General features: G+C 39.6%; 1 protein-coding gene across 1 annotated transcript; it reads left to right on the forward strand.

Moving 5' to 3' along the window:
* Positions 1-505: 505 nt before the first annotated feature.
* Positions 506-6,432, forward strand: LOC115019298 (transgelin-like). The gene is made up of 5 exons (XM_029448793.1): positions 506-737; positions 3,844-4,030; positions 4,402-4,573; positions 5,050-5,152; positions 5,264-6,432. The coding sequence occupies exons 2-5, from the start codon at positions 3,851-3,853 to the stop codon at positions 5,406-5,408; spliced, it is 600 nt and encodes a 199-aa protein (XP_029304653.1). The 5' UTR covers positions 506-737; positions 3,844-3,850; the 3' UTR covers positions 5,409-6,432.
* The last annotated feature ends 11,804 nt before the right edge of the window (positions 6,433-18,236 follow it).

The following is an 18,236-nucleotide window of genomic DNA, read 5'->3' on the forward strand; positions in this document are numbered from 1 at the left end:
CTTCCACATGTCTGTATTTACATATTCAACTATCAGGGGGAAAATGTTGTGATGTGTCATGACTTGCTTATTCCTCCTCTTGACATGTGTCTTGACATGAAACTCAACAAAGAGGAAGAGATTTACATTCCACAGCTGCCTGGTTCACTTTCAGACACACAAACATTACCAGTTTGAATTAAGGCAATACATAATCTCCTCCATGTGCTTCACTGCTCTCTAATTACTGTAACTCCTTTCCTGTGCTCCTTCAAAATGCTGTTTGGCAGGATTTTTACCATCCCTCCCTCCTAATGCTGCCTCGTTCTTTAGTGGTAGAGGAAGAAATTTGGAGAATTCTTTTCAGTGACCACACCAAACTCTCCAGTCACATGCCCTCTTTTTCCCTTCCCGTCCTTCTCCTAAATAAGGAATTACAATCTGAGTGAGGGAAGAGAGAAAGAGAGAAAGAGGCAAAGTGGCAAAGGGGCGGGCCTTAGAGTGAAATAAGAGGACGTGAAGGCATATCTCTCTCTCTCTCCTTCTGTTGAATGTGGTGAAGTCGTATATTTCAGACAAGGGTGTTTGCTGTATTTGTGTTGCACTCTGTACTGTGTTGTAAGGAAGAAGAAGAAGAAGAAGAAGAAGAAGAAGAAGAAGAAGAAGAAGAAGAAGAAGAAGAAGAAGAAGAAGAAGAAGAAGAGTGTGAATACAGCAACACAAGCCTACCTGTGTTCACCTGAAAGCTACTACACAAAGTAAGCAAACATTTTTTATTCTTCTTGTTTTCTCTCGGCCTCGTTCATCGATCTCAGTTTTCTGATTTCCTGCTGGCAGTCAAAAGATTTCTTCTTTGTTGCTTTAAACTCGTGGCTAACTCTGTGCAGGAAACGTATGTAACATATCACACACCCCACCCTCCCTCTCTGCCTAAGTTTTTTAAATGTTCTGTGTGGATTAATCTACTAGTCTGTACATTCTTGTGTTATATAAGTTTCTTATCTTGGCAAAGGTTTTCTTTCTGCACTCATGTGTGAGGCTTCACAGCTTCAGAAGGAGAAATCTCACATTAGAGAGCCTTCATGTAGCCAGTACTGTCTAAAAGTCATTTTCTAGTTTACTACAGTCTCTGAACACCAGGCTGCTGGTTCAGGATATGGCAGTACAACTGTGCATGTATTTGTCACATATGTTGTCACATTTATGGACCATGGTAACGTTTTATGTGCAGGCGAGCGTGCTAGACATGTGAGATAACTTAAAGACTTGGTTGTGTTTGGGCTGGTCTCACTATCTTTAGTGATAAGGTGATAGATTCAAAGAATTAACAGTTAGGGTCAGAAGCAGCTGGTAAGAAATAATCGGTAATCCATTGTGTTCACATCACAAAGGTTTCCACATGACCTTTTTGCCTTTTGCTGGAGCGAAATGTTTATTCACAAAAGCTGCAGAATAATTCATTGCAACACATTTAGACACATTCAGTTAGACGTGGAGACTGAAGACAGTCATTTAGAAATATGTTGATGAGAAATGAAAATGTGCTACCGTATTTCTCTCGTTGCCAAAGCATGTATGAGCATGTTTATGATACTTGTTTAACCGTCTTCAACCTCAGCACACCTCTGATTATCGACATCTTGGTTTTTGTGGGGTGTTGCAGCTGCAACACAATCATTACTAGATGTAGGCAGTAACTACTAGGACACTCCCAGTTGATTTCTAAAGAGTACAGGAGTACACAATCTTCTAAAACACGCACTCAAACATCTTTACACACGTGCTGCTTGAATGGCTTGTGCTATCATGCTAGTTTGCAGCATTTACAGTTGCTTTCACAGTAAAAATCAGTTGTGCTAATGGTAGCTATGCTATTTGTAGAGTGACAGTTATATGACCCAATCAACAGTATACATGTGTAGTTCAGAGATCAGAGAGCTGGTAAGACTTAATCTAGAAGAGTAGACACACTGACTTCATGACACTTGCAGAGATAAGTCCTAATGTTTGTTTCTTTGTGCGTGCAAAGACAAAACAGATGGAACTCCTCATGTTGTTTGAGAGTTTCGAATGTTTAGATATTTACTTCGTCCTTGTAATTGAAACAAACTGGTGTTGGAGTCACTCAGAGACCAGGAAGTCGCTTCTTCTCCACATAACCACTGCAACCTCAGACAATAAACAGAGCCATAAGTGTGATACATGGCAGCAAGGGCTCCAGTGTGGAACTGTGTCGACACAATGAGGATTTGTCAGATTTGTGTAAGACTGAGAAGCTTCTGTTTTGCAAGATATGTATGAGGTTAACCTTTATGCCCTTATATTAAACCCAGCTTCAGAATTATAACTCAGATTCTTGCACAATCTTACATGGTGGATTTTCCTATCAGCTAAAAATATCTCCATATGTTATCTATTTCTCTAGTTTTTGGAAATGTCACTGAATGTTATGTTGCATAACTCAGATCTGCAAAAGCCATCACTGCAGCGCGGCGGTTAATACCGCTAACCGTCTCATACGTTCATGTTTTAACAGGCTCGATGGACTGTCTTGTTTTTTCTTTCTGCTTAAAGGATGTTCCCATAGTGATCAGCAGTGTGTTGTTTTGTTTAGAGTCCTGTATACACACATAGCTACCTTTGTCAGGGAGGAAGGAAGGATGTGACAGCCGAATGAGCAAACAGGATGCAGGGAGCGGGGTGGTTCTGCTGAAGCCAACAGGAAGCTCAGACTGCATTAATATGTGAGATAGGACAACCATAATTAGTAACAGCAGTGTTGTAATTCTTTAAGACATTAACCATGTTCAGCTTCCAGGAGACAAAATGTCTTTGTTAAATAAAGACACTGACATGGTGTGGATAATGGAATTACAAAGCTTTAACACACAAAGGAAGTATTAAATGTGCATATCGTATCATAATGGTTAATAAAGAAGATGGAGGATTCCATTAGAATTAAATGCCCTGCTGTATTATAGAAAAGCATTTGTTTGCAGGTGAAGAGTTAGAAGAGAACATCAATACCAGCCACGTGTAGGTTAGCTTATTTTAGCATAAAGACTGGAAACAGGTAATTTGGATCTGTTATCTTAACCTCATTAATTAACACGTAATGTCTCATTTGTTAAATCCATACAAAAAACAAAGTATAAAAATTACAATTTACAGTTTTACTGGAGATTATGTGCCATTGTTTGGCTGGGAGTAGTGACTTCCTGGAGTTGAATTGTAGGTTTTGAACTTTGTTTTTTTTGCAGTGATTAAAAAACCAGATTAATGTTCTGAGTGAGCGTTGGAACTGCTGGTTAGCAAACTTTGGACAAAGCCAGGCTAGCTGTTTCCCCCTGTTTTCAGTCTTTATGCTAAGCTAAGCGAAGCTGCTTCTGCCTTTAGCTTCATATTTAACACACAGATATGAGAGTGGTATCAATGTTTTCATCTCAGCCAGAAAGAGAACAATTATATTTCTCAAAATGTTAGACTATTACTTTAACCATCACCACTAGACGTCTGATTTCAACACTTATACCTTTGACTTAAACCTTTTTTTTTATATAATATAACAACCCAGAACAAGTGAGGACCAGCCCAAAAAACTAACTGTCCTCATTCGAAATTAATAGGTTCTCACAAAAAACAGGTCTAACGCACAATAAAAACACATTCTCGCACGCATCAGGAACAGAGTGATTACTATTTGTTCTGACTGCAGGCCAGGACTGTGGGTGTGAGCAGGGCAGGGACTTGAATGTGAATGTTGTATCATCTATCAGATATCCATATTGAATAGAATATTTGCTGCCAAGGAGTAAAGTTTGCTCAGCTACCTGCCTATCTAACACTAACTTTCCCTCCCAACAGGATCAGCATGTCAAACAGAGGTCCTGCCTTTGGTATGTCCCGGGAGGTTCAGAGTAAGATTGATAAGAAATACGACCCGGAACTGGAGGAAAGGTTGGTGGAGTGGATCGTTGCCCAGTGTGGCTCTGGAGTGGACAAGCCTGAGCCGGGCAAGACTGAATTCCAAAACTGGCTCAAGAATGGATGTGTGAGTGTTGGATTTGCATAGGTGTGATTACAGAATTGTAGAATTGTGTACAGTATATTTAGAGGGATCTGCTTTGTCATGGGTAGATTACTGAAGGGACTACCAGGCCCAGCCCATGCTGGCCTAGGTAGTCAGGGAGTTCCCTGGCCTAAACCTACAGAATGTCACTCAGAGACAGGTACAACCAGGATGAGACTACAAATCATCACAAAGAGACACAACATGACTACAAAGACATTACAAAGTATTACAAAGAGATTCAAAATGACCATAAAGAGACACAAAAAAACAACAAACAGAGACTAAACAACTATGTGTGTGTGTCTTCCTGGGGCAAATTGTCTCATAATCCGCCCATGTGCTTCTTCTAGGTGCTGTGTGATTTCATCAACAGCCTGTATGGATCCAACAAGCCGATAAAGAGCATCAAGAGCACCAGCATGGCGTTCAAGCAGATGGAACAAATATCCATGTTCCTCAAAGCTGCAGAAGATTATGGAATCACCAAAACTGACATGTTTCAGACTGTTGACCTCTTTGAAGGTAAGACAACCATCAGAACAGTTATGGGGAGACACTGCAGGTGTAAACATTATAACTAATAGATATCACTATGAAACTTCCCCAGTTGATTACTTACATTAAGACAATTATTTACTGTATTACAAGTTTTCCGAAATGTAATGTTTAAATATGCAAATGGAGCATTATCTAATACTATCTTTTGGTGAACTTAAGAGAAATCTAAAGACGCAAATAGACAAAGTGTAGTTAAATGTCTTATTTTTTATGTTTTCTTTCATAAAAAAAAAAAGACATGTTATGAAACTCAAAATTGACCAGTGCATGAAAGAAACAATGTTTTTTTTTGCCTCTTGTGTCTCACCTTAAGTGTTTTGCAAATTTCCTGCAATATAAGCGAGGATATTAAGCTGTATCTGGTGAAGAGCACGGGTCACTGTCCTCTTCCCTGTATTTGGTGTGTGCTCTGTTCATGTGAGATTGCTGCATGTCTTCAGGCAAGGACCTGGCTGCTGTCCAGAGGACCCTGATGGCTCTGGGATGTGTGGCTGTCACAAAGAACGATGGGTGTTACAAAGGAGACCCCAACTGGTTCCACAGGTGAGTTTGACTGATTTCCCCCCATGGAAGAAACATGTCTCTGAGTTGGTAAAACCTATTTCAGTGCTGAAGAATGAGATTGTGGACTGAGAGATGTCCGTATGTCTGCAGGAAAGCCCAAGAAAACAGGAGAGATTTCTCAGAGGAACAGCTGACCGAAGGTAAAAGTGTCATCGGCCTGCAAATGGGCACAAATAAAGGAGCATCTCAAGCTGGAATGACAAGCTACGGACAACCCAGGCAGATCAACCCCTGAATCCCAGCTGTGCTTTAACCCTCCTCCCAGACACTCCTCCTCCTGCCCTCTGAAAAGGCCAGCGAGGACGGAGAAACTCTGACTCTTACCTTGGCCATTAGGAGAAATGTTTCCTGAGTATTTTCAAGGCTAAACTGGACCGAAACAGGGACCAATGAGAACATATGCACATAAGTCAACTTGAGCACACATACATAAATAGATACCTTTACCAGTGCGAGTAAACAATTAGACAGAGCATTTAACATAGTAAATTGTAAATGATAGTTTTTCTTAAAGGACCATTCCAGTTGTTTTGCATGTTTTAACCCACTACCTAAAATGTACTTCACGTCACCGCAAACCTTAAGTCTTTACAAATTGTTTTCAAGGCTAAACTGTAAACTTGCTTGAGATAACTCACATTCAACTTTTAGTTGACTTTTGTCTTTATTTTAACACCTACACCATTGCAGCATGCAAAACCCTTCCTATTGGTTCGTTCAAGTCCGATATCTGACATTTGAGAATCTTTAATGGATCCATTTTGTTTTCCACAGTGTCCTTGTTTGCTTTTTGTTTATCTGCCAGCACTGCTCTCATGATAATGCAGATATCAATTATTGGACGTCAGGGTGGACTTGAATGCATCACTATGGAGAGTTTTGAAAAGGTTCACTGCTCACAACTGCAACACAGCTAAAAACAAAAAGTGAACACGTAAGACAAAACGATGCTAATTGTTAACGTGATCTCAAGCAAGTTTCCAGTCTCATTTGTTGCGTACTGGAATGAATTGAAAGTGGCAGCCTGGAGGGTAAGAAGTGTACGGAGTGGTGTGGTTTACAATCATGTTAAGCACAAAAATGTAAAGTTAATAGGTTACAAAAAAAACAAATCCACAGGTCTAGTCAAGTATAAGTCATTTTTGGAAGTGAATTGCCTGGTTTTAAAAAGCTTTTTAAGAAAAAGATAAAATGCAGTCGTGTGTGTTCATCATATATAGTGGAGATGATTTTGAAATAAAGTTTGATTTACCTGTAAAGACTACTCTTTTGTGACGAATAGATTAACCAAGATAGTATTAGGCTTTGTCCACGTACCACTATTGATCACACACGATCCCTGTGCTGTGTGATCCTCTGGTGGTACCATGTGAACAGTAACAGAGATTAACTAATGTAAATAGCAACCCAAAATATACATACCAGAGTTTCTCCAGGTAACATAACACCGCCTTGTTTGCTTTAAACCTGAGCTTTACTCCACAAAGAGATAAGCAGATGTAATAATGTCTGTGAAAGAAATACAATCTGCACACGTGGGAGGAGAGAGAACCTGAGGGAGTGATGATGGGTGGGGATAAAGCTCAGAGTTTTCCTGGCCGGGCTTTGCCTGGTTGGATGATATGAGAGAAAGAAGGGGGATTCAAAGGAGGTATGTCACTATCTCCTGCCAAGGTTTTGTTTATACTGTTTTAAGCTGTTCAGCATGAACTGACTCAGAAGAAGGCCAGAGATGCAGAAGAAAAGCAGGAAGGAGAATAATAAAGAGACAGAAAGAGAATAAGGTTTGAGGGGAGAAAGACATAATAAAGAAACAACAGGAAGAAGTGGAACTTAAAAGAAAAAAAAGAGAGAATGAAAAGAATACAAAATAAATGTCCATACACAGTAGATCAAGGTGGACGGGGTCAGAAGGAGAACAGGTCAAGACCAAACAGAGGACCTAAGAAATCAGAGAGCATTTCCAAAAAAGGACGGATCATTGCAGAGGGAGGGCGAACAAAAACACTACCTTTTCCTCTCCCTTCTTGTTCTTTGTCTGTTAACAGGAAGCTGTGTGTATACGTGTATAAACAAGTATGGATTTAAAACAAGTGGAAACAATACAGTAAACAGGTTTTCTGTCCAAGTGGTGGACTCCTCTCACCTGCTTGATCACTGTGCAGTCACAGTTATCAAACAGTTCATGAGTTTCTATAACACCTACTTGTCTCTCATGGACAGAGATCTGCTCTTTACGATGTCCTCAATAGCAAGCACATTCTGATCTTTGGTTTCTTTCATTTTTAGTTTATTTATTACAACAAGCATTAGAAAAGTGCTGCTCTTACTTTCTTGATCACTGTGCAGTCACAGTTATGAAAGAGTTCATAAATACCTTTTACAGCACCTACTAACCTCTGATGGAGCGAAATCATTTGCTGTTTATAACGTCTTCAATACTAAAAATGACTCTACTCTGGATGCTGCAGGACATTAGTGTCTGCGGGATGGCGGCTGTTTTTCTCAACGGCAGTTCCAATAACTATAATTATTTATTATTTATTTCAACACAATGTTTTATAACTTGTGAAAACTATACTATGACTTTTTTATTACATTTGTTTATTACACTTAATTTATGACTTTTTTTATTATTTAAAACTACAAACTACCCTTTCTGTTTATAATCCAGCTCTTCATATGTCCAGAGATATCACGGATTAACAACATACAGCTCCTGCTGCATCCGTTCTCTGAGCAGTGGTGGGCCGTCATCAGACTATACTTTTTTTTTTTTTTCACAAATATGTATTAAATTATTCCCCATAGTGTATTCTCTTCATTTCATAGCTTTCCTCTTGGTTGCGCTGCTTCCAGCCTCAGATTGAGATTTGGAGGTCTGGCCTTTATGTTAGAGATTTTATCCAATCATATTTCAGCCATGACGTGTTGCCAGGGTCCAAGAAATCTGCCCTGAGGCCTTCAGAATCAACAGTGCGGGCGCCTGTCGCTTAAAGTGAACGGAGACAAAACTGTGGCGTTAACCAATCAGATTTTGAGTTGGCGACACCTGATTACTGTTGTGAGAGACCATCTCCACCTTAAACCTGTGAACTGCACTGTAGACCTTTTCTCTGCACAGCTGGTTTCTGTGTCATAGCATTATTAGGTGGGGGAGGAAGAGAGCAGTAGATTTATATGGACATTTTAGGGGTCACAGTTTAGAAGAGTGTCAGAAGAGTGAAAATTGTGTTTAGTGTTTAGGATCACACTGAAACACAGCGCCTCCAAGAGGACCCCACTGCACACCACAGCTCATGAAAGAAAACGCATGTAAATTATGCTATTTCCATGTTAATTATATGTAAAAACAGTGTTTCTTTCCACGGCAAAGACTTTATACGTAAAATATGGAATCAAACTCCAACCGTAACCTTTACATAAGCAGTACTGGTATCCTTTTACCAAAATAGTTGAAAAAGTTCTATCAAATTTATTGCAAAAAATTGTGGCAACGACAGTTCTTTAAAGTGAAAACAACAGGGTTTCTTTACGGTGTAACTGGTATAATCAGATTGTCATCAAGCATGTAAAGAGTGTATCTTCTCTACATCTGAGGTCACACTGTACAGATGTACTACATCTAACCACACACACACGCTGCAGTGTTTTCCTGGTTAAAACTGCTGCAGTACTGTATATTGGGATTACTTGTCATGTACTTTTCTAAGAAGAAAAAAAGACTATAATATAGTGGCCACCTGGCACAGATTCACAGACTGAAAGTGGAGAGAAGGTTGTGAATAAATGAGGAATTTTAACAGATGTTCCCTGCTGAGTCTAACTGGTATTTTTGTCCTAAAGGATCAGGCACTGCTGGGCCACCTGTGGTCTTAATCTAGACTTCTTTATTCAACCACATATCTCATCAGCCCACCACCCACAGCCCACTGCTGCTGATGATCTGCGGCTGTGTGCATGTGATGTCTAGATACAAAGGTTTACCTGCACACTGGTTCAAAACATTGTCTGTTTATCAATACAACATCGACAGTGCAAAAGATCCTTTCTTTATTATGTGTTGTGCTGGTTGCTTTTCCAACAAGGACATGAAATATGAAATGTTCTGAAAAAGTAGAAAGGAAACTGAAATATTACAATTCCCCTTTAGATGACACACTGCTCAGGACTTGGAGACCCATTTTCAAAGTCCTAAAGTACAGAATCACGTTAGCATTTAGTTTCAAGCTGGCTTTTGGCCACAGGAGCTTTTACAGAAATATGCAAACATAATCAGGGCCTGCAGTCTCAAGCCTAATACAATGAATGGAGGCAATACATTACAATACATTACATGTCATTTAGCAGACGCTCTCATCCAGAGCGACTTATAGTGAACTAATTACAGGGACAGTCTCCCTGGGGCAACTCCGGGTTAAGTGCCTTGCTCAGGAGCACAATGGAGGCAGCTTCTGGTATTGAACTGACAACTAAACCTCTAGACCACCTCCACCACATTTACGAAGGTTATAAGCAACATCCTGGGCTTTCTTCCAAAAAATACAATGCTCTGTATTGTTTTCATATTAGCATCATGACATTTTATGCTAAAAGACAAACCAAACTCCCTTTGTTGTACAAATCACATTTCCTTATTATTTTTTATTTAATATTTGTCTTTACAGCTAAGCAACATAATAAGCATAATTTTATAAATGGGATCTTTTTATTCAGTCAGTAAAAACAAGTGTCACAGCAACGCTAGCAGCTATGTGAGCTAAATGCTAACATTCTCACAATGCTAACATTCTCACAATGCTAACATTCTCACAATGCTAACATCCTCACAATGCTAACATTCTCACAATGCTAACATCCTCACAATGCTAACATTCTCACAATGCTAACATTCTCACAATGCTAACATCCTCACAATGCTAACATTCTCACAATGCTAACATCCTCACAATGCTAACATTCTAAAGTTTAGAAGATATGTTTTCCATGCAATTTGCTTATTAGCATTAAAAACAAAGTACAGCGGAGGCTGTTAGGAATGTCATTAGTTTTGAATGAATTTGGTGGTAAACCAAAGTGTTGAACAATTAAAAAATGTGCATCTGATGGCGCTAGACGAAAGGTTATTACAATTCAACCTTTGGGGAACATTAATGTGTGCAACGAATTTCATGTCTATCCATCCAACAGTTGTTGAGACATTTAGTCTGGATCAAAGTAATGGACCCACAGACTGACATTGTCATAGAAAGCCTAAACCCTTACGGGAGAGTTAAGTCTACACCACAGAAGAAGAAGCCATGAGTGGATGTCTGCTATCTGCCCCCCTGAGCCACCAGATGTTGCTGGAGTGCGGAAACAGTCTGTTGAGATTCATCGCAGGGCCGGTCGGCATGTGGAAAGAAAAAACTGCAAAACAAGCTGTTTTTTATACTTCCTGCAAAGGCAGCATTTTGGAGGTGCGAAGTTTAAACAAAAAAAAAGTTTTGACTCATAACACAACACCATCAAGTGGGGGGACAGGTACATCTGTCTCCTGTGAGAAAAATGCAAATCCAGAAAGGACAAATTCTTAGCACTTTAGATTGGGGATGAAAAAGTATTTTCTCAACCACATGTGGAATTTCTCATCTTTCACCATTTACAAGTTTACTGGATAATGTTCCCATGTTCTCCCACACACACACAGCTGTCACAGTCAAATGGTTGAACATGAGCAATCCTCTAAGTAACACCCCTCTAACTCCCCACCCCACTGTGTCCAACAGTTCCCTGTATGGGTTGTTACCGCTCATGCAAGAAGTACTCAGATCCTTTATTTAAATAAAAGTAGGAATAGTGTACTATGTCGTGGCAACTTAAACTCAGTTGCTGTCCAGAGAGATGAGTAAGGCAACAAACCTATAATCCTATTCCAGATAATGCGTGCACACATGGTGTCCTTCTAACAAGTGACCACATACAGCCATTTAAAGCTGGGAAGGTCTATGTGAGGTCGCATAAGACAATAAAAAAGACCGCTCTTATGCTCCTGAAGTCTGCATCAGGGCAATGTAGAGGTGTAGTGACCAACACAGGTAGAAGGACAGGACGTTACATTTCAGAGTGTTTCAGAGTTTATGCTTTATATTTAAATTATTCGACGAGTTTTTGACCAATTTAACATGCCACTTTAGGGCCTCTATGGTATTTGCGACAGCATTTCTCACTGTATTTGGATTAAACGTTTTCTTAAAAACAAAACACATTTTAAAAAACACCTATACCTATTTGAAGCTAATGTACTTGCAAGATTCCCGCTGTTCAGAGTTGTATCCTCATGATTGTCACTTTGGGCAAAAGCGTCAGCTAAATTAACTGTAATGTAATGTGCAGGTAAAGGGTTTGCAAAGCACCTGCAGGGTGTGTGAGAACGCAACTCCTTCTCCCTGTTTAGGTATTAGCCTGTAGTCCTGTAATTTAAATGGCACAAAACATATCTGACACGATCGTGTCCCAGCTACATATTCATGACCGATAGGCTCAGTCGATGGCTTCGCACGTTGTCCAACTCCTCACAGTGTTTTCTCTCGGCCTTGTTCATCAATCTTAGTTGTCTGGTTTCCTGCTGGCAGTCAAAGTATTTCTTCTTTATTGCTTTAAGCTTGTGGCTAACTCTGTGCAGGAAATATGAAAAAAAGGTGTAATGTATCATACACCCCAGCCTCCCTCTCTTTCTCCTTCACTCTTGCTCGATTTTGATCATAATCACTGTCAGTTTTTAGTTTTTCTGTGTGGAGTAGAAACCTTCTGAATAATCCACATGTTCAGCTTCCAAGGGACAAAATGTTTTTGTTAAATAAAGACAATGACATGGTGTGGATAATAGAAACACAAAGCTTCAATAAGTGGTTATTTATTACAAAATTAGTTATTAAATGTGCACATTGTATCATAACTTAATAAAAAGATGAGGGATTCCATTATAATTAAATGCCCTGCTGTATTATAGAAAGGCACACTCACACGTGTATACGTACTTGTTCTGTCCCTGACTCTTAATTGGCTTCATTTCCTATCGTGAGTTGAATTTATAAAGATAAAGATATAAAGACATAAAGATATGTGTAGATATAGCGTGTTTATTTGTGAGCTTTGGAAGTGCTGGTCCCCCTGTTTTCAGTCTTTATGCTAAGCTAAGCGAACCAGCTTCTGGCTTTTCTGACCCAGTGGACAGGCCTGACACAAAACAACAACAAAAAGAGGCTAAACAACTGTAAAGTCTGTGTGTCTTCCTCCGATGTAGGAGAGGTGGTGGGGCCTTTTACATGTCTGTGCCCATGCCAACTGTCTCATAATCCGGACATGTGCTTCGTCTAGTTGCTGTGTCATTTCATCAACAACAGAACAGTTAAGGGGAGACACTACAGGTTATAACTAATAGATATCACGATGTAAATTCCCCAGTTGATTACTTACATGAAGACAATTATTTGATGTATTACAAGTTTTCTGAAATGTAATGTTTAAATATACAATTTAAGCATTATCTAATGCTAACTTTTGGTGAACTTAAGAGAAATCTAAAGACTAAGTGGCGTAAAATAAACACTTAAATATTTTTGATCATTTCTTGTCTGAAAGAATACATGTTACAAAATCAAAAGCCCAAACTCAAAATTGAGCAGTGCATGAAAAAACAATGTTTTTGCATGAAGTGTTTTGCAGATTTACCACAATATGATCAAGAATATTAAGCTGTATGATGGGTGAAGAGCACAGGTCACTGTCCCCTTCCCCTACACACTTGGTGTGTGCTCTGTTCATGTGAGATTGCTGCATGTCTTCAGGCAACGACCCCAACTGGTTCTGTTGAAATTCATTTCTTGAATGGTCTTAACAATATGTTGATGCTCAAGTTAAATAATCAACTGACAACCATGTATTTCTGTAATACAACATTTATTTTTATTATATAAGAAACCACAAAAATGTTCCTGTATAAACCCGATGTGAAGGTGGGAGGTGGATAGCAGGATTAACCATCATGGAAAGCGATAAATGTCTCGGGAGAAGCAGGAGGAGTAGAACTGGATGATACCAGTATTGTTTGATGACTCTGTAAGCAGGAGAAGGTAAAAGATTATCCATTGTAGGAGAAGTTAGAATATAAATGATGATTTTTATGTTGTATGTCAGCTGCTCTCCAGACCAAATTGGTGTATTGTACTCTGTTTGATCTACAGCAAACCTATAAACCACATCGAATTCTGAGACCGTCTCGTTTTTTAGTTACGCCTGTTTCATTGGTAGTGAATCTGAAACCATCTGGCCCAGTTGAAGATTAATTACCACGACAGTTCCAAAGGTGACGGTGCTCGAAACTGACTGGGAATGCTGGGAATGAAGTCACAACCGAGTTCACCGCGTTCCGGTAACAAGTCGGAAAAAACATTTAGCCTTGCTAGCTATTGTTAGCAATACCAGTTGATTACAATCATGAAAAACGCATTACGTAGTATTTTCTGTACATAAAAACACCATCGCTACATGTCCACGGATAAAACTTGGACAGTACTGTGTGTATGTCTGATTTAATGAGGCGCAAATAAGACAGAAGTGGTAATAAACAGTGTATTACTATAGCTTTCACTTAGTGGATGGGCGGTGCAGCTGAGGTCGGGGTTAGTGAGGACTTTCAGAGTCGGACATCAGACTTCAAGGGCCGGGAGGGAGTGATAATGGGTGGGGATAAAGCCTGGATTTTTCCTGGCCGGGCTTTGCCTGGTTGGATGATATGAGAGAAACAAGGGAGATTCAAAAGGAGGTATGTCACTATCTCCTGCCAAGGTTTTGTTTATACTGTTTTAAGCTGTTCAGCATGAACTGAGAAGAGAAGATGGAGAAGAACAGCAGGAAGGAGAAGACAGGAAAAGATTAAAGTTAGGTTTGATAAGAGAAAGACATTAAAAAGAACAGGAAGAGAAAAAAAGAAAGAAAGAAAGAAAAGAAATAATCAAGGTGGACGGGGTCAGAAGGAGGTCAAGACCAAACAGAGGACCTAAGAAATCAGAGAGCATTTCCAAAAAAGGACGGATCATTGCAGAGGGAGGGCGAACAAAAACACTTCCTTTTCCCCTTCCTTCTTGTTCTTCGCCTGTTAACAGGAAGCTGTGTGTACAAGGTTTGTACCCAAAGGGGTCAATTGGTATTTTGTAAATTGATGAGAAACAAGAACGAATTTAAAGCAAGTGGAAAGAATACAGTAAACAGGTCTTCTGTGCAAGCATATTCTGACCTTTGGTTTCTTTCATTTTTAGTTTATTTATTACAACAAGCATTAGAAAAGTGCTGCTCTTACTTTTTTGATCACTGTGCAGTCACAGTTATGAAAGAGTTCATAACCATCAAAGATCATTTAAAAATGACTCTGATGCTGCAGGACATTAGTCTCTGTTTTACTCAGCTGTAGTTCAAATAATTATGATTGTTTATTCCTTCAACACTAATATTTATTTCAACACTCACACAGTCAACACTAACTGATGTTCTTTGGCTTAAGTGAGCTCTTTGAGTATCACACTACTCAACACATCAGGTTTATCTCAAGGGGCCATTAACGTGCCAGCTTTGTGTCCTTGCGAGACCTTTTTGGGCACCAGTATCTACAGCAGACACACACATATAAATGCGTACAATAGTATTTTGGTTTGTATTAGTATTTAATTGTTACTAAGCAATTCATTATCATTGGAGGATCATTCCATCAAGGAAACACATTTCAGAATTGTATCACCTTTTATCTAAGAGGAAATAAGAAGTGATGCGATCAGATATGTGATTCCTTTATCATTATTTTTGTCAGGAGCAATGCTGCATTTAATCATCATTTATTGACTCACTGAGTTAACAACCTTTAGCATATTTAATTTACACCCTGACTTTACAATCTTATCAGCTATTGTTAGTCACACTGTAGCGAATGCAACTCGTTAATGATGAATTTATGAATCGGTTAAGTGACTCATGATTAGTTAAGTATTAATTTTTCATGAATTGATCTTTTAAACAAAACTATAATTCCCCTCTTTTGACACATCATTGAGCAAGGAAAAGCACTGTGGATGTGCGAAACTATCTCGTTTCTGCCTCACGGTTGCTCAGGTAGAACTGATAAACTCATATGATGAACTCATAATTCACTTCTGAGCTGCCGGTCTGGAAGACAACTGAAAATAATAAGAGTGAAGAACACATTAGAAATATTCCTCAAACAAGCTGAAGTAAAACATGTCACTCTCTGCTTGCATTCTTTTTTTTTTTATCTTTTTCTCACAGTCTCGATGTTTTAAACATTTCTACAGCTCTTTTTTTTTTGGTGGCTTTTTGACACAAGAGCAATTTTTTTACATTCCATCAGGGTTTTAACGAAAGCGTGGAAACACCAACACACCGCTGGCCTCACTGCTGTGGAATGCACTCTGCTGCCATACAGGGGCATAACAGGGGCGACGATTAGCCTCGAGGTTAAAGAAGTGGCCTTATGACTGGAGAGATGCCAGTTTGAATCCTTAATCTGTCTGTGAAAATGTGAATGTGGGAGCTGATGTAGCACCTTCTCCTAACACTGTGTTTTCCGGGCAAGGCAAAAGGCGGCTCCAGTAAAGGACTACGACAAAACTAAATTGTTACGGAGCTGGTGGAGGGGGGTTAATATTCAGAGAAATAAACTGTACTCTGTGGTGTTGTGGTCGATCCAACCTTACAAAGTGAAGCAATGTGGTTCCTTTACAAAAACCCCACAATTTTTAGTAAATTTGTGACTTTAATCTCAGAGAATAGTCAAGCGTTTCCTCATAACTTTGTCAGGGCTTTTTCTCATACATTTACCAATTTAATCTAAGAGAACATCCACGTTTTATTCTCATACATTTACGAGTCTAATCTTGGAAATTTAGAGTCGGAATATTACCCCCCTTAATTTATTAATTTAGATACAATGGCTTTAATACGCTGTCGTACAAAGATCATTTGAAGGTCATTTAAAAGTTCTCAAAATTAGTTTTTGGTTGTGTCCAAAATGGCCCAAATTTGAACCTGTCAGGATGAACTGAAGTAAATGGCCTTCAGTTTGACAGGTCTGGCAGGACACTGATCAAGGCATCTGAGTGACGTAGTGGAAAAAGCTGTCGCCTGGCTGCTGGGCTTCTGGCTTGACCCGCAACACAACCTATGAGAACAAGAAGGACTGCACCAGTCATTTCAGCAAGTTACCCAAAATGACATAGTTTATATTCAAGTGACAAATGGATGGTCCTGGCGTCAAATCAGAAAATGCGTCTATGTGTTGTTCTAGAGGGCATGGACACATTTTGTTGTATTTTGGAGGATGTATTGTTACTGGCAGTGTTAGTGTTAGTGGATTACAACAGATCTTTCCACAGATGAGAAGGCAATCCAATTCTAATTTTCTTCATAGGCATGCATGGTTTGTGTCAGGAAGAGCTGTCAGGCCTGAGGTTATAAGTGACAACCCCTGTTATGCTTGTACATAAACCTTAAAATGACGAAGGAGGACAAGTGAGAAAACCTGATTTGCAGGAGTTTAAATCCTGTTGAAGAACAAGACTGCTTAAGACACAGTGATTGGAGCCAGAATAGGCCAAAGGGCAGCTCGTCCTACAGAGTATTTAGCTCTGAACTATATTTAAACACAGAAAATGCAGCCATTAATTGACAGCAAAAGCAATGCCAGGCTGCTTTGGTTTGTACTCAGTCCAAAGTCATTAAGTGGCACAAATCAAGAAATGATTGTCCTGGACAGCCTGACCCTGACCTGAGACCTGCTGAATTAGCTTTGGGACAAACATAATGACTGAAAGGTGCAGTGCAGAAATCAATGGGACTTAATGAATTTTGATGACCTGGTCGCAGAGTAGTAAGGCCCTCTGCAATTCTGCACTGTTCGAGTGAGGTAGAGATGGTCTTACACCAACCTCAATGCAGGTAAAACAGCTCCTTTGGCTGCTCGAGTGGCAAATGATGAACCAGATTGGTTGTCATGTTTGCACTGTAAAGCTCAATGAGGTATCATGGACGTGTCATTTGCAGTGGAGATCCTCTATGCACGAGTGTGGTTTTTAAAATGGTGACAAGCAACTTTGTTTACAAAATAGAGAAATAGGTTTTGAGAGTCAGAATGGATGCATTAGAACATGGCTGTGTGTGTGGATGACTCATAGGCTTGAATATGGTTGATCCGGGGACCCACAGAGGAAGGTGCAGCGGTGTGACTTGCATGTGTTGTGTGGCTGCATTGAATGATAAAAGGGTGAAAAAGGTAGGTCACAGGAGTATCAGGTGTAAATGGTGGGTAATCGGAGTCAGGAAGCAGATGTTTCCCCTCGGATCTGTCGGTTTGAGGCCAAATATTCTGAGATCTGAAAGGTGAACCCTCCATTTAAACGCCATGAGAGGAGGACAAAGCGGTTAAGGCAGCGTGACAAGTTGAAAACTAAGAAAGTATAGTTTGATATTCACTTCAATCCCTCAAAGCTCACCTTGAGGAATGCTGCCTTGGTTAAAACCATCTTTCAGGTTTTGCTATAAGCTGCCAAAACCCACGTTTTCATTCCACTTTGTCCTTCAATTTATCACCTAATCAACCAATCATGACGGTCCTTATCTGCTGCAGTGAAGCTGCAAAGTGCTTTGTACAGGGGAGGGGGAGTTCCTCAGCGAAAGCGATGTGGCTTTTTGTCTGTCTTGTCTCGCTGTTGATTTATATAAATGCTTCTGTTAGACACCTAGGCCCTCACCTGGCTGATACTGGTTACTACCTCTGGCAGAAGAACATTTCAAACACCTGAGAAAAATCCCACAGTTCTGTGACAGCAAATGCACATTGTGTATGTAAAATAACTGTTCCTGCTGATTAGCACAAAAATGAAAATGACTTACTTCTTCTTTTATGTTGGTAACAACTTCTCTATTTAATTTCCTCTGAAATCATATAATCTGATTTTGAAGTGATTATGAAAACATGTGATGGATTTATTTGAACTTTCTTTCTTTCTTTTTTTTT

Source organism: Cottoperca gobio, chromosome 14 (genome assembly GCF_900634415.1).
Source record: "Cottoperca gobio chromosome 14, fCotGob3.1, whole genome shotgun sequence".
NCBI lineage: Eukaryota > Metazoa > Chordata > Actinopteri > Perciformes > Bovichtidae > Cottoperca > Cottoperca gobio.